Source organism: Bubalus kerabau, chromosome 22 (assembly GCF_029407905.1).
Source record: "Bubalus kerabau isolate K-KA32 ecotype Philippines breed swamp buffalo chromosome 22, PCC_UOA_SB_1v2, whole genome shotgun sequence".
In the NCBI taxonomy this organism is placed as follows: Eukaryota; Metazoa; Chordata; class Mammalia; order Artiodactyla; family Bovidae; genus Bubalus; species Bubalus kerabau.
The window spans coordinates 20,240,710-20,261,645 of record NC_073645.1 but is presented as its reverse complement, the minus strand read 5'-3'; the positions used below and the strand labels follow the sequence as shown (position 1 = coordinate 20,261,645).

The window sequence follows — 20,936 nt, the reverse complement described above, 5'->3', positions numbered from 1 at the left end:
TGTTGTTCTTGAAAAACAGGAACTGAGAATGTTTTTATAACAATAGCACCTTGTGAATCTGCCCTAAAGCAGTGTACAGTATTATTCTCAAACAAAAACTCAAAATCTAGCCTTGGAAGTGTGTGTATCTGATGAATTTGGCTGATCTGGCCAGAACAAGGAGGGGAGAAGATATTTCTTTGATTCCAGCCTCGGTGTTACCAATCATGCAGCTTTAAAGATTAAGATTTGATGTCACTGGCTATTTAAGCGTTGCCTGTTTGTCTCCTTGCCCTTTGCACCTATGAGGCAGAAGCCTACCCTTGGGTGACTCTGTTTCTGGATGTGCTTCCTTACGTGTAAGGACACAGGCTGACTGTGTCTTGGGAGTCGGGGCATCTTCCGTCAGCGCTAGGCAATGAGGATAAAAGACTGGCCATAGCTCACGTGTTCCTCACAGCTTTGGCTGGAGACATTAACTCTCTGCCAGGGACACATCACCCAAGAAGCCCAAGAATATGGGCATTGGGACTAAAACAGGCATTGCAGCAAGCATCATGCAGAGGAAGCTGGTGTTTGAGGATCACTGTCACATAGCAAGGAGACCCCCAACTTGTCCTCTGTGTCTTCAGCTCTCCTTGCTCATGTTGGGTTTTCCCTATCCCTAATTGCATTAAGGGTCCAAGGCATCTGCTGTGACTTCAGCAGAACAGTTGCTGGTGAGAGTCCCTAGTCTTCCGAAAAGAAGACGTCCTGACTTGTCCTCCTGCCCTCGCTGACTTGGAGAAGACTCCACGTGGCCTTGGGATTCCATGGGCCAATAATATCTCTTTTTCCAGCTTTGGAGGCCCTTGCTGTGGTTGACTTCCACTCTTGACAACCAATTCCAACTGTATTTGCAAAACGTGCAAAGACATCTTATGGGGGACCATTCAGGTCCCTCATGAGCATCAGTGAAAACTGGTTAATTATAAGTTATGTAAGAATCAACACTTTGTGGAACAAGTCTACCTGTGACTAACTTCCTGAAGCTGGTTGGGTTAAAGAGTGCATTGATGACACTCAAGACTAACCAGCATTCAGTCACCAACTTTCAATTAGAATTCATCACAATTGGCACTCGCTTTGGAGAAGTGGAGAGGATGTTGTTTACATAATTTTAGAACCTCCAGGTGTACTTTAAACAGTGAGGTAGTTTTGAATGGCATTTCATTAAGGCATCTATGGGCATTATGAGCTAAAAGCTGTGGTATGTTAGCTTTAAAAAAGAGTATTTATGTTGGAATAATTTTAAAATGATGTTTACATAGCCGTAAGTCCTGTGTGGTTGGTATTGAACACAGGATTGCACACGAGAAGATTTTTGGTGAGAGTTGAAATTGCTCCCCAGCACCAGAATTCCTTGGGGACGAATCAACATCATTCGAAACAAAATATTTGCAAAACATTTAAAGGTGATATTTTTGAAAATCAGAATATGGCCCCAAAGGACTATGTTTAGTTAAAAAGATTGCTGGGAGTTAAAATAAAAAGACATAAAAAAATAAGAATACAAGAAAGGTAGAAAAAAATGCATGGGAATATTTTTTCCTTAAAACAGAAAAAAATCAAAGTATTATTATTAATTATAATATATGTCTGTATATATGTATGTATGTAAAGGATCAACTGTCAGAGCCTTAATCAGTGCAGTGTGATAAATGCTGACCCATAGGCTTGACTGAATAGGCCCTCCTGGACCGGCCTTGTGTTTTATGGGTCTACTTTTACCAAGCCTTTCTTGGCCTTTCTTGGCCCTGGAGGGAGGTTCAACCTGCATTCTTATATTGCGATCTTTCACAGCCCCTGTCCCGGAGGATCTTTGATTCAGCACTTGGAACAGCTTGTCATGTGGTTCAGGTCTTACCCGCCTCATAGGGTGGATTCCATTTCTCTGATTTTTTGTTTGGGGGCTTTTATTTTGTCCCATCTGATCTTCAAAGTTGACACCAAAATCAGGATGCAGAAGGTGGCTGTTAAGGGTCTCTCGCTGAGGACTTGAAAATTCTGTAGTTTCAGCCTTTAGAAGTCTGAATAAGATTGATGAATTCCCTGGAAAAGTGAGAGGGAGTCAGAAACAGAGTCAGCTCTGCCTCTGTCTTTGCTGCTCTAGTGAAACAATGGTACTTGTTTTTCTCTCTCTAGTATGATTTTCAAAAACACACAGCTTCAACCATTATCAACCTGTGGCCAATTGGAAACAATGAGACGCTTATGAAAACCTTTCTTTAGGCCTTCTGTGAGTGACGTATTCCCAGAAAAGACAAGCTCTGATTCAGCTGGGGCTGGCCAGACAGCTTCCCTGGAAGCTCAGACTCACGGGACATACACACAACGCAGGTTCTGCAAAGAACTGAACAGATGGCTTCACGAGAGAAAGTCCACTCAGCAGAAAGACCCAGGCCCCTGCCTTGGCTCTTCCAAATGCTCAGTGACCTTTCTGTACACATCCCACGGGACGTTACCCCTGCCTGCTTTGTCCTTGGGGCTGTTGCAAAGCTCCAAGCAGGTTGACTTCAACTCAGAGAATTCTCTTGATGACCTGGTGAAACATTTGGGGTCCAGGTCTTCAGCCTGATCGAATTCTAGTGTCATCTGGTCTAGCAAATGCTAGAACCTGGATCCCAGGGCGGGGTGAGGATCTGGAATTAACTTCAGCCTGTGGAATTTCTCCAACCAGAGAAGGAGGCTGTGCATTGATTCACCATAAGACGGTTTTCCTCTAAAGTTAAGTTTTATGTTACTCATGAAATGCTCAACCTGGTTACATCATGTGTAAAATCTTGTTTTTACAAAACTAGCAAATCACCCTGGGGTTTGCCATCAATCTGGTCCATTTGATAAATCTCAGATAATTCGTGGTATTGTCATTGTTCAATGTGTGAACAAGTGTTCCCTAGGCTTTGGCAGATGGTTTTCAAGTTTCCTTTGTAGACTGAACTTCTGAAAAATAATCCCAAATGCCTAGAAGATTTCTTTAAAAAAAAAAAAAAGAAAAACCGTTTAGAGGATTATCTATAAATATACTGTATTTTTTATCTTGTGTAATTGTACGTTTCATGAAATGTCAGTTTCAAAAAGAAAGTGGAAAGGAGCTAACATATGTCTAGAAAGAATTGTTTCATTAAAGAATGTGGATTTATTGACATGTCCTGGGTTTGTATGACAAGTTCAGTCCTCTTGGTGATCTTTTTCTCCAATATCACAGGAACTTGGGAAGCATGTACAAAAAGGGGGGCCTTCTCTCTGGCCTTCTATGATCTGGTGAATACCCAGAGCCTGGCTCCAGAACAGGGCTCCTATTGGACCCAGAAAGTCACGAGCAAAGCTGAAGAGGGCTTCAAAGTCGCCCCCCTTCTTGGACCCAGACAGGCTGGAAATCTAACAACATGAACATCGAGGAGATGGTTTCTACTATAACCACGCTGGCTTAGGCGTGGTAGCCATCTTCCCTTTGTCCCCCAGCAATTCTCCATCTGGTTTTGAGCCTGAGGACCACATGTGGCCTCTAAAACTGAAGGTCACAGTTCTTATAAGGGGGCTTTCTTACAAGTGGCAATTGTGGTTTTGGTCTTTTGGGAACTTGTTCATGATTTGCCCCAGCTGCCCATGCACACGGTTATTTTTAGTTCCTTATAGTTTCTTTGTGTTTGGTTGCGTTTGGTTGCTCAAGGAGACATTTGTCCAGGTGCAAACAAGCAGTGTAACAAGGGGTCCCAGGTCCCAGACCCCCTGGCTCAAGACACATCAGATTCTCCTCCTGAAACTAGAGTCCTGATCAAGGGGCGAGAGGGCTGAGCTTCTTCAGGGCTGGTTTTCCCTGGAAGGATGTCCTGAGAGCACCATCTAGGAGTTCTTGCTGCTGAAGCCTCAGGAGCGACCCAGAGCCGGGGTCCCCGACCTCTCTTCTTTCTGTTGGCATCCCTACACCCACCCAACCAATTTCATTTCTTCTTAAATTAAAGATTAGGCATCTGAAAAAAAATTGGACTTCTCTTTTGATGCTATGACTGGAAAACCATGACTGACCCAGACTCTTAGGCCAGAGCACCCATTCACTGACTTTCTTAGCAGTTCTTCCAAAGAAGTAACATGTCCATTGGAGAACGAGTTGGTGATCAGTGGATGCAAAGCAAAGACAGAGTTAAAAAGGCCCTTGCTGGCCTTGTCCATCCGCAGACAGCTTAGCCAGAGGGGGCAGGGCCACCAACGCCAGTTCCTTGGTCCAGATCTCTGGTCCGGGTTCGATTTCATGCCTACCAAGCAAAGATAGAACACACTTTGTACCAGTTGTGCTGATTTAAATAGTAACCTGTATTGTAAACATGGTGTCTCTACTTTATAGATTGAGACAGAGATTGGAAGAAGTTACTTCACTTGCCTAAGACCACACAGGGTCCAGAAGTGTGGTCAAGGCATTCCAAACAGGGGTCTCTGAGCTGCATTGTCTCCCTGACTTCTGGGCGCCAGTGATTCAGTTTAAGCCTCACTGAGACTTGGGGACCTGAAGCCCCATGAAGCAAAGGCCACGCTGGTCTTGTTAAGCAAGGCATCCAGTGCCTGGATCCTCACACCCCATTTTCCAGGATCATCTGCCTGAACAGATGGTGTCTCCACCCCCGTTAGTTATATCCCAACCCCAGGCATTGGCTTTCTTCCCATCTCCCCCTCCCCCTCTTCCCTCCCCCCTGCACGTTTCTTCCATCATCAAGTCTCACTGCCTCTGCTTCCTCAGTAAGCCACAGCCTCTCACTGCTCTCCATTGCCACTGCTCTCATCCCAGGGCAGCCAGTGTCACCGCTCACGTGGACTCTGCTAACCAGAGTCTGGGTTCACCCTTGTATGCCTTGGAATCCAGGCAGTGCAGGTAATCATTGTCAGCCCCACTTAGGTCATCGTCTCCTCAAACCCCTGAAAGTCTTCCCTTTGCTGCACTGTGGAAATCTTACCATGCCCTGCTGCTCACATCACAGGCCCCAAACTCACTCTGCTTTTAACCTCCAGGTTTTCCAGGTCCCTCCCACCAGGTTCACTGGCCTCCTTCCTATCCCAGCACACTAAGCCTGCTTTAGAACCAGGCCTTTGAATTTCCTGTTCCCTCTGCCTGGAACCCTCTTCTTATTTTTCATGTGCATCTTAAATGTCATGTCTCAGAGACCACTGCCTCCCCATCACTCCAGGTCCTCTTCCCTTATACACCCCACTTGCTCCTCCATAATGATTTTCCCTGTGCTGTTCTGACTGGTGTCCATCTGCCTCACTGGAACATACATTCCCTTAGAGTTGGAGTCTCATTTGTCTTTATCACCAACCCCAGAATAGAGCCCAGAATAATGCTTGACACAGAGAAGTTAAAGATTTGTTGAATGAATGAATGAATGCACTCATTGTAATGATCAAATTATTGGTTTTAATTTTGTTGTTTTGTTGACATAAGATTCCAACCCCTTCATTGTTTTAAAGAAGTGAACTTCTAACAGAGAACTCATAGGAAATATAAGGCAGTCCATGTCAACGGCTCTGTGAGGCTCTGCATCAAAATGTGAGAAAAGAATGAGGGTGAGGCTCAACTCATGCTCATCACCTAAAGCAGGTACAGCCCTGCCTCCAACACAGAGCAGGCTCCAGCCACCATCTCCAGGCACCCCCTCCATCGATGCTGGTGATGTGTTGATTCCCTCATTGCTTGGACGGTGATCAATGCCACTGCGGGGCCACTGGGGGTGGAGTGGCCAGCCTCACTCAGCCTGTGTGTAACCCATTGTTTCTAAAGAGCTGTTGGCTGCAGGAGCCACCGAGGTCTCGGGCCAGCTCTGAGTTCTTTGCTGAGATGAAGATGTAACCAAGGAAGGAGCTTGAAAGTAAAAAGGACAGAAAATGAAAGCAGAGAGCATAGGTGACCCGGGCCATACACGGTGGCCACGGAGCAGGAGAGCATCTCCCCTGAGGGATGGGCCAACGACTCGGCTACTCCCCTGACCATAAATGGCTTGGCCAGAGCTCTGGTGGAGCCATCTCTTCTCTTGGCACCCTTGCTCTCCCAGTTAGATGTTCCTACAAATGCAAGACACAAGCCAATAACACAAGCAAAAAGTCGAGGTTGCCGAGGGCAGCGTTTGGAGAAGGCTCTTGGGAAGCTGTTGGAAATGGTGAGTGAGACTGAGCATCTTTCCTCTGCCTAGCCTTCATTTCTTTCTATAAACAACAATACCCAGGCTTTTAAAGCTCACATCTTCTAATTCAAATATAACTGTACCTTCAGTGAAAGGAAGTTAAGGAGCTTGGCTTTTAATTATTTTCCTATTAGTATGAAATTAGTTTCCGGTTAGTACGAAATACTAATCATTAAAATATGAAATTATTTTCCTACTGGTATGAAATACTAATCATTAAAAATTCTCATCTGATATTTGCTGATGCCTCTTATATTTTAATATTAAGGTTTTGTTTTTAAAACCCCACCTACAAGGGTGCAGAGTAAATGTTTCAGCTAAACTCATTTCCCAGCTGGAGCAATGAGTCCTTTATCCTTATTTGTTTAGTCTGCCTTTTGCTGTGTGATCCACAGCAGAGAGACTCATAAGTTGCATCAGAAACCATCCACCTTTCTTACTGACTTGTGGTACATGTTTGGTTGTGACTCAATCAAATGAAGTTTGCTGAGTTAGAAGGGGCTTCTGTGATTCTTTTATTAAAGAGATTAGTAAAAGGGGCTGTTCAGATTTGGAGTTAGGAAGATCTGTGAAATAAGATTTTTTTATTTAGACGATCCAGCCTCTTCTTATCCAGCCTCTCCCACTGACCAGCTGGGGACCTTGAGAAGCCTGTCTTGGCCTCTTAGTTCCCTCACCCATGATGTAGGGGTGAGAGTGTGCGCTCCTTGTGGGGATGCATACAGTGTGTGACACATGGGGTATCCTCAGTCACTGTGAGTAGTTAGCCTATCTCCCCTCATTCCCATCACAAACAGCAGACTCATAATGAGTGACACTCAACCACTGAGATCCTGATGTCCCTTTGGAAACGCTATGTAGATATCAACACAGTGCTTAGACTAGCAATGAGTGTCTTATACCAAATTCCTGTACTTTGAATATTATAAATTCATGCAGACAATTGCATCCAACAAGATTGTCCTAGTGACTTTCTGGTGGCTTGCTTCATGCTGGTCAGGCCATGAAGAATATGACACCATGGGATCCCCCACCTGGAGTAATTTATAGTTTCGAAGGAGCTGCCACAGACATTAGTTCCTTTGACTTTATCCCTTGAGACAGGCAGGGCAAGTTAATAGTATCCCAGTTTTGAGGATGGAATAACTGTGCCTGGGAGAATAGATTTGTTATGAAGAAAAGGAGACCAGAGAGCCTGAGTCTCTTTCCCCAGGCCACACAGCTCCTAAGTGACTAAGTGGGCTTGAATCCAGATCAGGGGACTCCAAGGTCAGAGCTGCCTCGCCCCAATCAGCTTTCTCTCTAAAGGACACTGAGTCAGATTCTTCTCCACCCACGTTTACGTGATGTTGTTTTCTCCGTGAGAGTACTGTAGTGTGTTTCTACAAAATATAAATGTCTTTCTGAAGTTGGCCAAAGTCTTCGTCATCCAAATGTTGATAAACAGCACGTGCAGTGGCCCACTTGCTGCTGCTCCTCCCTTCTGTTGTCCCCCAAAGAAAGCTTTGTCCTGGGCCTGCTGACATCAGTAGCTGGTGTTTGCTGATGAGATAAGGCTCTGGGCAGCTGCATTTGATGCCGTGACCAGCCAGCATCCTCGGTGGGCTTGGTCGATGTTAGCATGAAGGTAGGTCCCTTGAGCAAAAAGACCTAAGTAGCTCAGGTGTCTTTCTAATACTGTCTTGGAAGAGGAGGTGCAAAGTGCTGTGAGCCTGGGGGCTCCAATTATTCTGAAGAAACTCCAGGAGTCCTGAGGAAGCCTGTGACATGGGAGAAAGAGGCTGCTGGGACTTCCCTGGTAGTCCATTGGCTAAGACTCTGCACTCCCAAAGCAGGGGTCCTGGGTTCCATGCCTGGTCAGGAAACTAGATCCCACATACCGCAACCAAGAGTTTGAATACCCCAACTAAAGCTCCTGCATGCTATAACTAAGACCCAGATCAGCCAAATAAGTAAATAAATAATTTTTTTTTCTAAAAAACGAAAGAGATAGGCTGTCACAAAAAGACCCAAGTCCCAGTGACAGCCAGCTAATCATGTGAACTTGGGCAATCCATTCAAATTCTCACCTCAATTTTCTTTTCTATAAAGTAAGGGTTTCCTGTTGCTAAGAGACAGGGAAGTGAACAGTTGCCATTGAAGGGTGCTGGTCTGCTGGGGCCATCCTAATTGAAAGACAGTCTCTGGGGCAGGCGGCAGTGGGAACTATACCTTGTAGGTGCTTGAAACATTTTTAGTTCACAAAAGAGCTTCTCATTCATTGACCTCTCTGAATTCCAACCTACCTGAAAGCTAGTAGAATAGGTGTTTCATCAATTTTGCATATATTGGTACTATCGCCTCTAGACCCATCTTCCAGGTTGGATTTGAGTCACATGGACCAATCTCATTTGTCTGTTTTAAGAGATAAGCCCTAACTGTTCTCATTTATCCATGAGGGAATTTCTGAGAAGTCCCTGGGCCTCAGCTTCCTCTTCTGTAAAATGAGGGTCTGAGGTAGACCATCTTGGAGGCACTTCAGCTCTGAAATCTTAGGATTCTCTAATCCATCCCAATCTTCTCATTATTGGCTAACATTTCATTTTAAATCTTAGTACGCATATTGCTTCTAGAATGACAAAACCAGGTTTCAGAGGCTTCAGGAAGATCAGGAGCTGGAGTTTAAGCCAAGTCATCAGGGACTGGGGATGCTGGGGCTGAATGAGAAACAGCCCGGCCAGGGAGCATGATTCAAGGGTGACTGGACACGGCGGGGGGCCAATCAGGTAGAAACAAGACCGCTCCAGCCCCTTGAGCCAGGGGCAGAAACTGTGACCAGCTGAGTTAGAGCAGAGTCCACCCATTTTTCACATCCAGGCAGGAAAGGCACTGGGTAAAGAGCAGCTGGAAGAAACTGACATGAAAGAGCCCAAACTGGAAGGATGGAAGATGGGAACAGGGAGGAGGAAAGAGCCACCAGGGGCCCTGGGCAGGACCTGATCCTGGAAAGTGGACACGTGGGTAGGCTAACAAGTTGGTGCCCCATTGAGTCCATGACTTTTTTTTAAAATTTTTATTGGAGTATAGTTGCTTTACAATGTTGGTTAGTTTCTGGCAAAGTAAATCAATTATATATATGTGTATATATATATATATACACACATATATATATCCCTTCTTTTGTTCTCTGTGCTATACAGCAGGTTCTTATTAATTACCTATTTGATACATGCGCTCAGTCACTGAGTCATGTCCAGCTCTTTGCAGCCCCGTGGACTGTAGCCTGCCAGGCTCCTCGGTCCATGGAATTTTTTCAGGCAAAAGGACTGCAGTGGGTTGGCATTTCCTACTTCTGGGGATCTTCCCAATCCAGGGATTGAACCCATGTCTCTTGCGTTTCCTGCATTGGCAGGTGGATTCTTTACCACTAGCACCACCTGCAAAGGTCATTTTATACTTGGTAGTGTGTATAAAGCCCACGATCTTTAAATATTGACCCCATATTTGAGGGAGACATGAGGCTGGGTTCTACGTGAGGGGAGGTCACAGAGCCTTAGCCCCTTTCCTCTGTCATCCCAACCAGCTCAGCTCCAGCCTGAAACCCCTGCCTTGGACTCAGTAAAAAGGGAAACTTATTTTTCTCAAATTCTCCTCCAGTGAGGGAGTTGAAGTGGGAGCCCCTGGGGTCTTACTTCCCACCCCAAGAAGAAAGTGGCATCAGTCTACACAGTTTGCTTCCTGAGAGGAGCTCCAGGGAGAGAAAGAAAAAAACAAAACACCTTTCAGCACTCTGCTGAATGTTTCTATTAATGTTTTTGCTGCCCTTTTGAGTCAGGACCTCTCAGGAAGTAGCTTAACTGGCTGGTCCCTTAAACTGGCCCTGGTGAGGGCCTGGGAGGGGAGGAAGGATAGGACTGCCTTGATGCTGAGTGGGGATCTCATGACCCCTGACTCACCTGCTTCCCTGCCTCTTTGGGGGCCAAGATTGGGAGGGGAGGCTGGAGCTGACTGAGCCTGTGGGGTCAGCACACTCTCCTCATTTGGTGGAGGGGTCAGACAATGGCCTGGCTGACCATTACTGGAACCTTTAAGGTTTCCTTCTCTCTTGCAGAGTTTTTCACTGAACTTCACACTGCCGGCCAACACGGTGAGTACAGCGGCCCCTGCTTACCAGGTAGGTGAGCAGAGATCAATGCAGAGTTGACGTTGGGCCTCCAGGACACCATCACACAAACCTCATGTAAAGCTGTAATGTTACACAGGTTTCAAAGTACTGCAAAGATCTGGGGGTGTTGAGAGACATGTTCTCAATGATAACAATTATAAATACACATTTTGAAAAGGAATATAGGAAGAAACCAAAAAACACTTAAATTGCCATCAGCAGAAAACATGGGGGTCACTCCTTCCAGTCCTCTTTGACCCTACATAAATTTTGACTTCTGTTGTCTTCATACCATGGTCTTCTCACCTGTAATTTTATATAACAAATGTTTTCCATCAGCCTTTATAAAAGTAACTAAGGATGGTCTCATGACATTTCTTCAAGCAAATTATTTAGCTAAATGACCAATCACAATTAAGAATTCCTTTGTGATAAGCAGAGGTATAAATAAATCCTTGTTGGCACTTAACCTGATTTCCTTAGAATGAAGTCTAGAAGGGAAATCATTGGGTCAAGATGAATGAACATCTTATGGCTCTGGATTATGACAGTTGCAAGTCCACATGGAGATTTTCAATTGATGATGGCGGACAGTTTCAATCCAGAATTGACCCTCCGTCTTTTGTTCTCCTGTTGTTTAGAAGATAACACACCAGGATTGTTTTCTGACCAGAATTGCTGCTCTGATGGAACTAGGCATTTTCCTGGCCCAGGTTTTTAGTGGTTTGGGCTATGCCAAGTTTTTCTAAGTCATATAGTTATTCAAAGAAAATAGACTGAGACTGCCAGGAAAGAGGACGCCTAAGCCGGTGCTCACGTTTACTGTAATATGAGGGCAGTGTCCTGGAGAGCAGTGGAAATGCAGACCCTAGTGACCCACTGCTACCTTTGCTGCCCACACTGGTGACCCTGACCCTGTCCCTGACTTCCCGGCACCTGCTCCACCCTCCTGGTGAGGACCCTGTCTTCTGAACCTCCCTGACTCACTCAGCTCCCTGCTTCAGCCTCTGCCTATTGTCTGCAGAGGCTGACAGTAGCCTATTGTCAATATTGTCAATAGCCTATTCCCCTCTCCTTGTCCTTCCCTGTCCAAATCTTTCAATATGTGACTGGTGGCACTTCCTACCTGGCTACTCGAAGCCAGCCGGTCTGTAGAGATCCCAGGTTCTGTCTTATCCTGGCTTGGCTCAGCCTAGGAAGGTAACCCAGAGAAGCAAGGAGTCATTGCTTAGGGCCGTGAGGGTGAGGGGGTTAGCTGCTGCTGCTGCTGCCAAGTCGCTGTAGTCGTGTGCGACCCCATAGACGGCAGCCCACCAGGCTCCCCCATCCCTGGGATTCTCCAGGCAAGAACACTGGAGTGGGTTGCCATTTCCTTCTCCAATGCAGTAGAGTGAAAAGTGAAAGTGAAGTCGCTCAGTTGTGTCCGACTCTTAGCGACCCCATGGACTGCAGCCTACCAGGCTCCTCCGTCCATGGCATTTTCTAGGCAAAAGTACTGGAGTGGGGTGCCATTGAGGGGTTAGAGGGAGGCACTAATGCTGCAAGTCATCACCTTTTGGAGCATCTTCTTGGTTAACAGCCTATTTCTCTGAGAACTGTCCCTCCTCCCTTTGAATCTATGTAGGACAACAGCCACCCCAGTCTGCCTGGGACTGTCTGGTTTTAGCACTGAATGTGTTGCAACCTAGGCAACTTTTCTGAACAACCAGGACATCTGGCCACCCTATCTGTGATTATATTTCTGCCACATAATCCTTCCTTTTGGTGTAGCTGGATGCCCTGGAAAGTGGGGGGAGGTGGATGCCAGGTGCATCAGAGCCTCTCTGCAGGGAGTGGGGAACAGGACCACATATGCAAGCCAGCCCCTGCTGGGCCACACTGAACTGTCTAGTATGAAAATTAGGGATGGGGTACTGCATTTGTCATGGAAGGCAGAGCCTGGACCCTGAAGTCAGACCACTTGGCATCTACCACTGAGGGCTGTGTGACCTCACACAAGTTACTTCACTTCTTTGTGCCTCACTCTTCTTGTAAAATGGGGATCATTTTAGTCCTGCTTCACTGGCTGTTGTGAAGAATAAATGAGCTGATAGAGGGAAAGTATTTGAACAGCCTGGCACATAATAAGTGTTTCATATGCATTAGCTGGTACAGTTAGCAGGTGTTCATGAGGGTGGAAAAATCCATCCAGGGAGAGAAAGAAGGAGGCAAACAGGCAGAGAAGAGCACAAGTCAAAGGCCATGCTGTCTAGGAGTGACAGAGCGATCCCAGGAGGAAGGGATCTTTGGTCATGACAGAGTCTCAGGCCCCAGCTCCAGTGCCTGGAGAAGCCAGATTCCCACCACCTGTGGGATCCACAAGGAATCCCTGAATCTTTAGAGTTAACTCATTCTGGGAGGGGGGCAAAGCCAGCTCAGATGAATTTCTGTAACCTGAAGGCAGAACGTCTTACCTGAAACATCTAACTCTCCCTATCACCCTGAGAAACAGAACACTTTAGGCGAAGACAGCATTAAGGTCATATTTTGGGGTGGTGGTGAGATTGTGTTTCAGTAAAACTAAAACCATTTAAGTACCAAGTGTCAATACCAAGTTAAGCAAATATTTCTTTGATCGGAGCTCTCTGGGAAAGAGGTCTAGGCTTGGAATGCAAACATCCAAGTTCAGGTTAAATTTATCTGTGAAACCTGGGAGAAGACCCATAACTTCTCTGAGATCCAGATCACTTTTTTTTTTTTTCTTTTTTTGTAAAATAGAGAAAACTATCAAAAATACAAAGCCACTGGAATTCCAGTGTACTCACTGAAGTTGAATGAAAGTGAAAGTGAAGTCCCTCTGTTGTGTCCTACTCTTTGTGACCCCTGGGACTGTAGCCCGCCAGGCTCCTCTGTCTATTGGATTTTCCAGGCAAGAATACTAGAGTAGTTTGCCATTTCCTTCTCCAGGAGATCTTCCCAACCCAGGGATCGAACCTGGGTCTACTGCAGAGCAGGCAGACTTTTCACTGTCTGAGCCACCAGGGAAGCCCATGGTTGATGAGAATATTCAATAAATAACAGGTCTGGCCAGAGCTTTGCCAAGTTTAAAGGAATGATCAAAGCTTCTACTCCTGGTGCACATTTGATCCTCCAAACAACCCTAGAGGTAGGTGCTCACAGCCCTATTTTATGGATGAAGAAATGAAGCCCATGAGCTTGTGAGTGGAGAAATCAACACCCCATTCCAGAAGGAGACTTAACCCCACACTCCACCACCTAGCATAGCTTACATGAGTTAGTTGCTAACGTGGAACTTTGTGCCCTGAGATTTATCCATCCAGGTAAGACTCTCACCTGAAATATCTCATAAATGGGTAAAATTCAGTGCCCCTCTTTGAGTGGAGCTGTGAACTAGAAACATGTATTCATTCAACATGGAATTATGCCTGGAATATGGATAATTCACAGCTTCAGAGACCTGCCCAAGCCATCTGCTTCACTGTGGTAAGGGAACAAGTAAGGCCTTCTTAGAAACAAGTAGTCTTTCCTTGTGGCTCAGATGGTAAAGAATCTGCCTGCAATGCAGGAGACCTGGGTTTAATTCCTGGGTTGGGAAGATACTCTGGAGGAGGAAGTGGCAACCCTCTCCACGATTCTTGCCTGGACAGAGGAGCCTAGTGAGCTACAGTCCATGGGGTCACAAAGAGTTGGACACGATGGAGCAACTCACACGTCCTTCCTCCAAGGTCTTCTTAAAGAGCCTGGCTCCACCGGTATTTATATTTTTTCCTTTCTAGCAATGGGGACAAGTAGGCCCAAAGTGTGCTGGGAAGGGTGTGGGAACTTGGGACAGGATAAAGCCTTTTTGAGCTGTAAAATGTATTATGGCAAATCCACAGGGTGAATAACGAAGCTCTCACCTGAATTTCTGATTTCTCGTGCCTTGTAACTGATCTTATTCCTTCTTACCTGGGAAGGATTGAGGAAGGTTCTATTCCACAGTTGTTGTCATCTGTTGTTTTTAATAAAAAGTTTAGCAAAGGGATATACTTTAGGCATTTACAGCTTAACCTTGGGCAGCCTATCTTATATGATGTGCGTGCTATAGATTTTGTTATCCTAAGACGTGTGTTCTTTTTCTACGCAGACTTCCTCTCCAGTTGTGACTGATGGAAAAGGAACCGTAAGTATGCCACTTAAATTATGGAGCCTTGGTTCAGTGGCTTAGAATCGGGATAATGCTGTACCCATCTCGTGCATTCATTTTGAAGATTAGATGACGTTTGCTATGTGACCTGTCACCAAACACGTAATCTGCTCAACTGTGTTTCTTACAACCAACTCAGTTCAGAAGGGAAGGAGAATGTGAACAATCACAGATGATTCCACAAAGTCTGGAACAAAAGAAGCTAGACGTGAGAGAGTACATACTTTCTACATTCATCAAGATAACACTGAAAAATAGACAAAGCTAAACTACAGTGATAGATTCCAGGACACATATGCAGTGGCTGGATAGGAGCCCAAGGGGGCTTCTCGGGGGTTGGCAACGTTCTGTTTCCTCATCCAGGGGCAGGTTACCTGGATGGGTTCATCACATGACGTCATCAAGCCACATATTTGTAATTTATATACTTTTCTGTGTTTTGTCATTCTTTAACAAAATCACCGCCTCAAAAGTGATGAAGACTCCAGTGTTATATGATAGTTGCACATTTACAGGGCTTCTCAATACTCTCTGCAAGTAATTACAAATATGAAAACTTATGGGGCTACGAGCATGGCTACTTCCACTCGGATCAAAGCAAATGTGAATTTGGAAATTAATCAGTTCATGCATTTATTGTACATAAATTTTAAAAATTCATATCAAAATGGTGTGGTATAAAGTAAAACTTTTTGGTATATATTTTACTTTTTGCTGAACTAACATAAGAATGCTAATTGTTGCTTTGAACTGTTTTTCAGCTTTTCCTGTATTGATACGACACACATTTCTGTCTAGGAATGGCCTGTTCATATGTTTGTCCAATTTTCTACTGAATTATTGTCCTTTTCCAATCAATTTAAACAACGTGCATTAAGTATGATGAAAATCAGCCATTTGTCATGTACATTGGAAAGAATTTTTCACTGTATTTCATTCCCCCTTTGATTTTGTGTAGGACACTGAGGATCCATGCAGAGTTTAATTTTAATTTTAATCTTTTGAACTCTTCCCTTTTTTTCCGGGAGAACCTGACTGTTTTCTCTGTGCAGGACTGTGGGCCTTCTCTTGGGTTAGCAGCAGGCATCCCGTCCCTGGTGGCCACGGCCCTGCTGGTAGCCTTACTGTTCACTCTGATTCACCGAAGAAGAAGCAGCAGTGAGTCCACTGAGGTGACTGGCAGTTTCTTTGGGTCGCGGCATGTTGGTGGGAATCAGTATTCAATGAACTGGCTTTGGGCTAGGGGTGTCAGGACTTGTGTCTGTTTTCTGAGGACAAAAGGGTAGGTGTTTCTGTGCTGCATTTTCTGTCAGACTCATGACCCTACCCTCCCGGCAGAGCTGATGTATCATCCGATCCTCAGGTCACCTGAGGACAGTACTGGGGTGGCACAAGTAGGAGCAGAGAGGGATGCTTGTTGCCATGGCAAACACGTCTGTGCAGTGAGTGTGTTTTCTAAACTTGAGAAGCAAGGACACAAGCTTCTCAAAGAAAATGGAGATGAACTTACGAAAGGAGACAGTTGCTGAGCTGTCCATCACAAGGATATGTCCAAGAGCATGTGACTCTATTTATCTTTGTACTTTTTCTACATCCTAACACACATCGGTCACACACATCTGACCCCACCCGTTACAAATACCAGAGTTCTCTGGAGACCAGGCTCAGAATTCAAGGGCCACCCTGACCCATATCCAACCAGAGGCCATGGTTGTGATACAGTGGTATTGTGTGGTCTCTGTGTTCTAATTCCATCCTTATTTATGAGCATTTCTGATTGTTCTTACACTGGTGTTGCTGCTGCTGCTGAGTCGCTTCAGTCGTGTCCGACTCTGTGCGACCCCATAGACGGCAGCCTACCAGGCTCCCCGTCCCTGGGATTCTCCAGGCAAGAACACTGGAGTGGGTTGCCATTTCCTTCCCCAATGCATGAAAGTGAGAAGTGAAAGTGAAGTCGCTCAGTCATGTCCGACTCTAGTGACCCCATGGACCGCAGCCCACCAGGCTCCTCCATCCATGGGATTTCCAGGCAAGAGTACTGGAGTGGGGTGCCATTGGGAGTAAAAAACCTAGGTCCTATCCCTGAGTCTGCCACTTTACAATTTATATGTGAACCTGGGCAAGTGATAGAACATTTTCTGTTTCTTGGTTATTTCAACTCCAAAATAACTCCAATTAAATCACAATCTCTGGATGATAGAGCTGTGGCACTGGTATCAAAAAACCTTCAACAAACAGATACTAAAGTAGCTGCCACTGCTGCTAAGTTGCTTCAGTCGTGTCCGACTCTGTGCGACCCCACAGATGGCAGCCCACCAGGCTGCCCCATCCCTGGGATTCTCCAGGCAAGAACACTGGAGTGGGTTGCCATTTCCTTCTCCAATGCATGTAAGTGAAAAGTGAAAGTGAAGTCGCGTCTGACTCGTAGCCACCCCATGAACTGCAGCCTACCAGGCTCCTCCATCCATGGGATTTTCCAGGCAAGAGTACTGGAGACTAAAGTAGAGGGGATAGTATAAGGAATCTAGTTATCCACAGTGGCCAATCTCGTTTCATTTCTACTCCCACCCACTTCTCCACAGTGTCAACCTATATTATTTCTCAAGTAACTCACAGTGGTATCTCTTGTTTGTGGTTTTTTAGGGGCCAGTTATTATCCTTTTCTTTATTTTGTTTTTAAAGCACTCTACTGATCCTAATATGTGGCTAGGTTTAAGAACCACTGATTTTAATCATGGTCATGGGCAAATGTTGTAACCTTTCATTTCTTCTTTTTTATTTTATTCTTAACCAACTTAGGAAAGTGAGAGGCCTTGTGAAATTACAGAAATCTATGACAGTCCCCGGATAGCTGAGGTAAGGACTCTTGGTTATAGTCACTATACATCATTCACACGACAAACAAGCTAAGGGTCTTCAGGCCTGTTGTGTACAGGAGCACAGTGTGAGCACAGAGGAGGTTCTCATTATACATTTATTGGCTGGACAGGAATTTAAGGTTGAATTCATATTAAAAAACTAATTTACTATTATTTGTTCCACTGACAAAAGAGAAAACCGTGTGATCATTTCCAGAGGAGACAACAGTTCAAAAACATTAAACAGCCATTTGTGATATGAATTCCGAGCAAACTAAACACTTTAAAGGAATTTTTTTAACTTGAAACAAGACATCCTTTTTAAAAAAAATCACAGCAAATATCATACCTAAAGGTGAAATGTTAATGATTCTCTTTCAGGTCAGAAACGAAACAAGGATGCTCATTGTTACCGTTTCTACTGAGATATACACTTAGGTCCTAGCCAGGGCAGCATGTTGAGAAAACAAAGTAGAAATTAACTCAATGAAGGGGAGTTCTTTCACAATGTATACGTATGTCAAATAATCACACTGTACTCTTTAAATATCCTTCGTTTGTCAATTATACCTCAACAAAGAGGAAAAGAAAAAAGAAGCAGAAAGCATAAAACTGTAAAAGAAGAAAGGTGTCATTATTTGCAGATAATATGATTATCTACATAAAAAGCCAAATTATCTACAGATATATCGCTAGAATTAGCAAGATATTTTAACAAGTTTACTGGAGGTAAAAGTCAATATTAAAGAGTAATTTTTGTTTCTAAAAATCAGTAACAATTAATTTTAAAAAGTAATTTTTTAAAAATACAATTTTATAGTGGTAATAAAAATATATAGAATGATGAGGAATCAATCTAACAAAAACATGTAATCCTTTCATGGAGAATGATAAAATTTCAATAAAAGATATTTAAATAAAACCTAAATAAAGGGAGTTTATATACAATGCTCCTGGATTGAAGAACTCGATAGTATATAGATATCAAACAACTTCAAATTGATCTGTATAATAAATGTAATTACAGTATAAATTTCAATAGGTATTTTTCACAGAACTCAATAGAGTGCTTCTAAAATTCATATAGAAAAAAAGACAGGAAAAAATTTAAGTACCAACAACAGATAGAGCAAATAGCAAATAAACAGGAAGATAATAGGTTAAAACCCATCTAGTGATCACATGGATGATGTTCAATGTCTTGAAAACTATGTTTCAAATGTTTTGTCTGATGGTTGGTTGTTTCAGGTGGGAGGGTAAACCTGGTTGCTGTTGCTCCAACTTGGCCAGAAGCAAAAGTCTTTGATGTATTTTTTTTTTTTTAAACCTGTTTGTTTTCTCAAGAATCCTAGGAGGTTACCTACCCAGGAGAAGAGTATGATGGGAGGAGAAGAAGCCCACATATATGTGAAGACAGTATCAGGAAGTGAGGAGTCCATGCGTGACACTTACCGCCCTCCTGTTGAAGTGGAGAGAAGGAGGGGCCTGTGGTGGCTTATTCCAAGACTGAGCCTGGAGTGATGCAGCGAGCCAAGGAGCAGAGCTGGAGCTGGAAGCGAGCTAAACACACAGGGATAGATCGTGCCTGGAGCGAGGAGAGAAGCCAAGCTGCTTCTTAACCACTCCAAACTTCATTTGCAGATCTGGAAAACTTTGGGGTTGATTTTACTCTTTAAGGGACTGATCTGATACAGTGCATTCTGACTCTCAGACCTTGTGGTTTAATAATCAGTGAAGTCGCTATGCATTCAAAAGGAGCCCTTGAACCCTGCTCCTGACCCCCAGTGGGGATTTGCTTTTCTTTATGATTTGGGGAAAAGAGTTTGATTTCTCAGTGGCTCACCTTTTCATCTTTTTTCACATCCATTTTCTCAAAAATGCCATTAGACCTGGCTTCCATGGACAGGTTGGCCAAGGCTAACATGGTGCAGGTTGGGATAAATAATATAAATAATATAATATAATATAAATAATATAAATGATACTCAAAGGGGACGTGTGAGAAGGAGCAGTTCTTTATCTCTGAACACCTCAGGGTAGAAATCAGGGGGAGCCACACGTTCCCTGACCACAGGGGAAGCCCGTGGCTGGGTCATTCATCACTCTCTCTTGTGATCAGAGGGTATTCAAAGTGTGTGTGGGAGGGGGGCAGTGAGCACATGTGTGTGCTGAGGGTAAAGAGGGTGGAAGGAAGGCAGAGATTACTTCAAAAGATTATTAGAAATAGGGGCTGTACCTATTTTGTGGGAATAGAGAGAAAGGTCCAAGTCGTTGGACCATCAATGGGGAAAAACTCATGAGCAGGAAGAGAGGTCAAGAGTACTCTGGGTGGGTGAACACAGGAGCAAAGGGATGATCCAGGTACCAGCCTGACTGTCATCTGAGGGGAGCCCATGAACAACAGCAGCTGGATCAGGTGAGGTGTTTACCATCGCTCCTGGGAGGAGGCTTCTGGGAGTCCTGGTTCCCTAGCGCAGGTCCATTGTTCCCCTTATGGGAGAACCTGGGTCCAGGAGATATCGGGTCTGCCCACCAGCTGCACGGGCCCCCTTGAAGAGCTGTGGAGATACTCCTTTCTCACACAGGGCCCCTAAATGCTCAAACACGGCTCCTCTGATTCAAACAACGCAGGACAGGTTCTGCACACCCCATCACTGCCATGCCAACACATGCTCTTCAAAGTTCCTTGTGAAATTCATTTTGTGCTAAGTCCCTTGAGTCTAGACCTGTTAACAAGCAGATCTGGCCGTGTTTAAGCAGACCTGCCCAGTGATCCAGGTGCTCCTACTTCTCTTACCTGTTGAGAAGGACCTTGAATTTGCTGAGAACATGATTGTGGCCCTGGCCTTGACACTCATAGGTGTGCGCTCTGGGGCAGATCATGGACCTTAGCTCTGTAGGTACAAAATGGAGACTGTCATTTTCTTCCTTCTACCCTTAGGAGTGTTGTGAGGGTGTAACAGAAACATGACTTATAGTCTATAAAGTAAGCTGTGACTTCTATTTTGGACCACTTATTTTATGTAATTCTGCTTACAATCCATTGCTTATTACCTTATTTTAAATGGTTTCTACTAAACTATCAAGGTTCAATATTTCTGTCACCTTTTTTCTGCTGTGATGCACAAGAGCTTATTTTGGAATAAAGTGAAAAGCAAAAATGAGCATTCTTGTGGCCCTCTGCAGTCCATGGGGTCGCTAAGAGTCGGACACGACTGAGCGACTTCACTTTCACTTTTCCCTTTCATGCATTGGAGAAGGAAATGGCACCCCACTCCAGTGTTCTTGCCTGGAGAATCCCAGGGACGGGGGAGCCTGGTGGGCTGCCGTCTATGGGGTCGCACAGAGTTGGACACGACTGAAGCGACTTAGCAGCAGCAGCAGCAGTGGCCCTCCACCATGTCTGTGGTTTTCCTTTGCCTATATTAAAGCATATGACATTGGCCCTAGAGTTGGAATCAAGGTCATCTCCAGGATATAGCTGGTGCTAGCACTTTGTCGGCTCGGCTAATGATGGAGATGTTCAAGTTGTTCACAGAGGGCAGCCCAGGTTGTGA

The 20,936-nt window shown here is 44.7% G+C and overlaps 1 protein-coding gene across 1 annotated transcript; it reads left to right on the top strand.

Annotated features, from left to right (window-relative positions):
* The first annotated feature begins 7,812 nt into the window (after positions 1-7,812).
* On the top strand, positions 7,813-19,193 carry OPALIN (oligodendrocytic myelin paranodal and inner loop protein). The gene is made up of 6 exons (XM_055561073.1): positions 7,813-7,818; positions 10,282-10,344; positions 14,462-14,497; positions 15,574-15,693; positions 17,321-17,377; positions 18,724-19,193. The coding sequence occupies exons 1-6, from the start codon at positions 7,813-7,815 to the stop codon at positions 18,898-18,900; spliced, it is 459 nt and encodes a 152-aa protein (XP_055417048.1). The 3' UTR covers positions 18,901-19,193.
* The last annotated feature ends 1,743 nt before the right edge of the window (positions 19,194-20,936 follow it).